Genomic DNA, 3,744 nt, shown 5'->3' with positions numbered 1-3,744 from the left:
TCGTGCTGATAACGTGTTTAAGTATAATGTATTTGAGAGAGATTGATGAGAGAGATGTCACTTATTATTGAGAATAGGAGCCCTATATATAGGGATTACAAAGTGCTAGTTCTAATGTTACAAGGAATACCAATCCGTGTAGGATTGGGAAATCTAGAACCTTCTCTCCTATTGCTACTCCTAGTTTGATAAGGCACACTAAATCGATATTCCTTCAACACATACAAAGTTTTCTTTTCTCCTACCACAAATATATTATCTATCCTCAGAAACACAAACAACCTGCAAGTGCTATCAGGCAAAGAAATGGCAGAAAGTGCAGTCACCTTTTTGGTTAACAAGCTCACGACATTACTCGAAGAAGAGGCGAAACTCTTGTCAGGGATCCGAGAAAAGGTCGAGGGCCTGGTTGCTGAATTGGAGCGCATCAAGGCCTTCTTAAGGGTAGCTGATGCAAAGGAAGACAACAATCCTCAGCACCAAGTGCGGGTTAAACAAGTCAGAGATGTAGCTCATGAAATGGAAGATGCCCTTGATAAATTCAGGCTTTTCCATTCACACGATCACGGTCATGGATTTCGAGCTTCCCTTCATAAGCTTTCTTGTATCATCAAGAAATGGAAAGCTAAGCATGAAATTTCTGCTGATATTCAAAGAATAAACTCCAAAGTCAAAGACCTCTACGAGGGACATGAGAGATACAAACTTGTTGACCAAGCTGGCTCCAACTCTACTCCTCTGGTTCACCGCCACAAGTTAGATCAAGGGGATGCCCTTTTACTGGAAGAGGCTGATCTTGTGGCAATTGGCGAGCGCAAAAAGCAACTGATTGAATTGCTTATGAAGGAAGACACTAGACGCCAGGTGGTTCCAGTAGTTGGGATGGGTGGACTGGGGAAAACTACCTTGGTCAAGCAAGTCTACGAGGATCCAAAAGTTCAGAAACGTTTCAAGGTACATGCTTGGATCACTGTTTCTCGATCATTCAAGATAAATCAGCTCCTAAGACACATGATCAATAATATCTTCAAAGTTATCCAGAAACCAGTTCCTGAAGATGAAGAAGTTGAAACCATGGACGACAACCAGCTAAGAGAGAGAATAAAAAATTTGCTGCAGAATAGTAGGTACCTGATTGTTCTTGATGGTATATGGCACATACTGGACTGGGATGCCATCAATCATGCAATGCCGAACAACAATCGTGGAAGTCGAGTAATGCTCACTACTCGATATGTTAATGTAGCCTCTGCCTCTTGCTTGGGGAACCATGACATGTTCTACTGTTTAGAGCCTTTATCTCCGGAAGATTCATGGACTCTTTTCTGTAGGAAGACATTTCATGGAGAGTCATGCCCACCAAATTTGGAGGGAATTTGTCGATGCATCCTGATGAAATGCGGGGGACTGCCCCTTGCAATTGTGGCCATCAGCGCTGTACTAGCTTTAAAAGGCAAGAGAAATGTGGACGATTGGGCTGCTGTTTGTGGCAGTATTGGAGCTGAAATAGAAGGAAATGATCAACTTGACAACATGGAAAAATTGCTGTCTCTCAGTTACAGGGATTTACCATTCCATCTGAAATCTTGTTTCTTGTATCTGGGCATCTTTCCTGATCCCTACAAAATTGAGCATATGAGATTAATTCGGTTATGGTTAGCTGAAGGATTTGTTATTGGAAAAGAGGGAAGGACACCAGAAGAAGTTGCAGAGAGTTACCTTAGAGAGTTATTGGACAGAAGTCTGATTCAAGCAGCAGAAACATCAACTGATGGGAGAGTTAAATCATATCGCATCCATGATATTTTACGGGAGATTGTCATTACGAAGTCTAGAGAGCAAAACTTTGCAGCAGTAGCAAAAGAGCAAGGTACAAAGTGGCCTGAGAAAGTTCGAAGACTATCGATAGTTAACACGCTGCAGAATATTCATCAAAAGAGGACAACATCCCGACTTCGTTCTTTGCTCCTTTTTGGGGTAGAAGATTCACTTACTCATTTTCCCATACCAAAATTGTTTCCTATCGGTCTTCAGTTGCTTACTGTATTAGACTTAGATGGTGCACATCTGGATATGTTTCCAAGTGAGGTTGTCAAGCTTCTTCTTCTCAAGTACCTTAGCTTGAGGCATACAAAGGTGAAACAAATTCCAAGCTCCATCAAGAAGCTACAAAACCTAGAGACCTTGGACCTTAAACACTCGCATGTTGTTGAATTACCTGCTGAGATTTTGAATCTCAAGCGACTTCGTCATCTCCTGGTTTATCGTTATGAGGTTGAGTCATATTTACGATTTAATGCCAGAAAAGGAGTTAAGATTCCGGCAGGGATAAGTAGCTTGCAATCGCTCCAAAAGCTCTGCTTTATAGAGGCAAATCAATACAGTGGTGCTTCAATCGCAGAGCTTGGGGGAATGGAGCAACTAAGGAGGTTAGGCATTTATAAGTTGAGAGAAGAAGATGGGGCCACCTTATGCTCATCTGTCCAAAAAATGACCAGCCTTCGCTCGTTGTCTGTATTTTCAGCAGGGAAAGAGAAGATAATTGATCTTAGCCACATTTCTCGTGCTCCACCATTTCTTCAGCGACTATACTTGGCAGGGCGTTTAGAAAACTTACCCCACTGGATCTCTTCTCTTCAAAACCTGGTCAGACTGTTTCTAAAATGGAGTCGGCTGAAGGAGGATCCTCTAGTACATCTTCAGAGTTTGCCAAACCTGGTACATCTTGAACTTTTACAAGTTTATGATGGAGAAAGCTTGCACTTTGAGGCAGGAGGGTTTCCAAGTCTGAAGTTATTAGGTATTGATAAATTGGATGAACTGCAATTGGTAACCATAGAGGAGGGAGCAATGCCTTGTCTAGAAAAGCTAATTATCCAGCGCTGCAAATGGTTGAAGAAGGTCCCATCTGGCATTGAACATGTAACCAATTTAAAGCTGCTTGAGTTTTTCGATATGCCAGATGAATTAATCATGCCACTACATCCAGATGGTGGAGAAGATAACTGGAAAGTCGCTCATGTTCCAGCTGTTTATTATTCCTATTGGAGAGATGATGGGTGGGATGTCTACTCATTAGTCAATGAAGGGGAGAGTTTTAATTCGGGTACTTCGGCCATGAGGAAGCTCTTTCGTAATATGTTATGGAAGGCATAGTAATAAGGTTCTGATTTTAAACAACTGCGAAGAGTCCTGGAAGCAAGATCTGAGCCTCTAAGGACTGAACTTCTACCACTACACCTATCCGAATTGTTTAATTTCTTCTATTTTTTATGCCTTCCAAATAGTTCTCTTATCCAAGATATGGTTAATCTTTTGAAGTTGCTAGTAGCTGAATTTTTACTGTAGTTTTTCTTGTCGTAACAATTATAGAATATAGAGTGAGTTTCCATTTTACATTTGGCAATTTGGCTTCACCTGATAGTTTCCTAGTTAAGGGGGATAATTTAGGAAGCGGTTTAAAAACTATACAATATATCCCGATGCTACTCTGGTCCTTACATTTAGCCTTTCTAAAATAAAGTTACCGAACTGTTTACCAATTAGGATTTTAATTTTTATTGGCTTGGGGTTCTGTTTGTGAAGGGATAGAATTGAGGAAGTCTGGTTCCTGTTGGAACCGATGGTGGGAAGGTTTGGCTTGAGGTCTGACATTGTCACCGACTCTTACCAATAGTAATTGTAGAAGCATTTCAGAAAAAATAAAAAATAAAAAATAAAAAATAATAAAATAATAAAATAATA

The 3,744-nt window shown here is 40.6% G+C and overlaps 1 protein-coding gene across 1 annotated transcript; it reads left to right on the top strand.

Moving 5' to 3' along the window:
• The first annotated feature begins 306 nt into the window (after positions 1–306).
• Positions 307–3,309, top strand: LOC112180450 (disease resistance protein RPM1). Its single transcript, XM_024319016.2, has one exon. The coding sequence runs from the start codon at positions 307–309 to the stop codon at positions 3,154–3,156; it is 2,850 nt and encodes a 949-aa protein (XP_024174784.1). The 3' UTR covers positions 3,157–3,309.
• Positions 3,310–3,744: the final 435 nt, after the last annotated feature.

The sequence above is a fragment of the Rosa chinensis genome, chromosome 7, assembly GCF_002994745.2.
Source record: "Rosa chinensis cultivar Old Blush chromosome 7, RchiOBHm-V2, whole genome shotgun sequence".
Taxonomy (NCBI): Eukaryota; Viridiplantae; Streptophyta; class Magnoliopsida; order Rosales; family Rosaceae; genus Rosa; species Rosa chinensis.
Note: the sequence above shows the minus strand (reverse complement) of the source record. Positions and strands in the feature narration are given on the sequence as shown.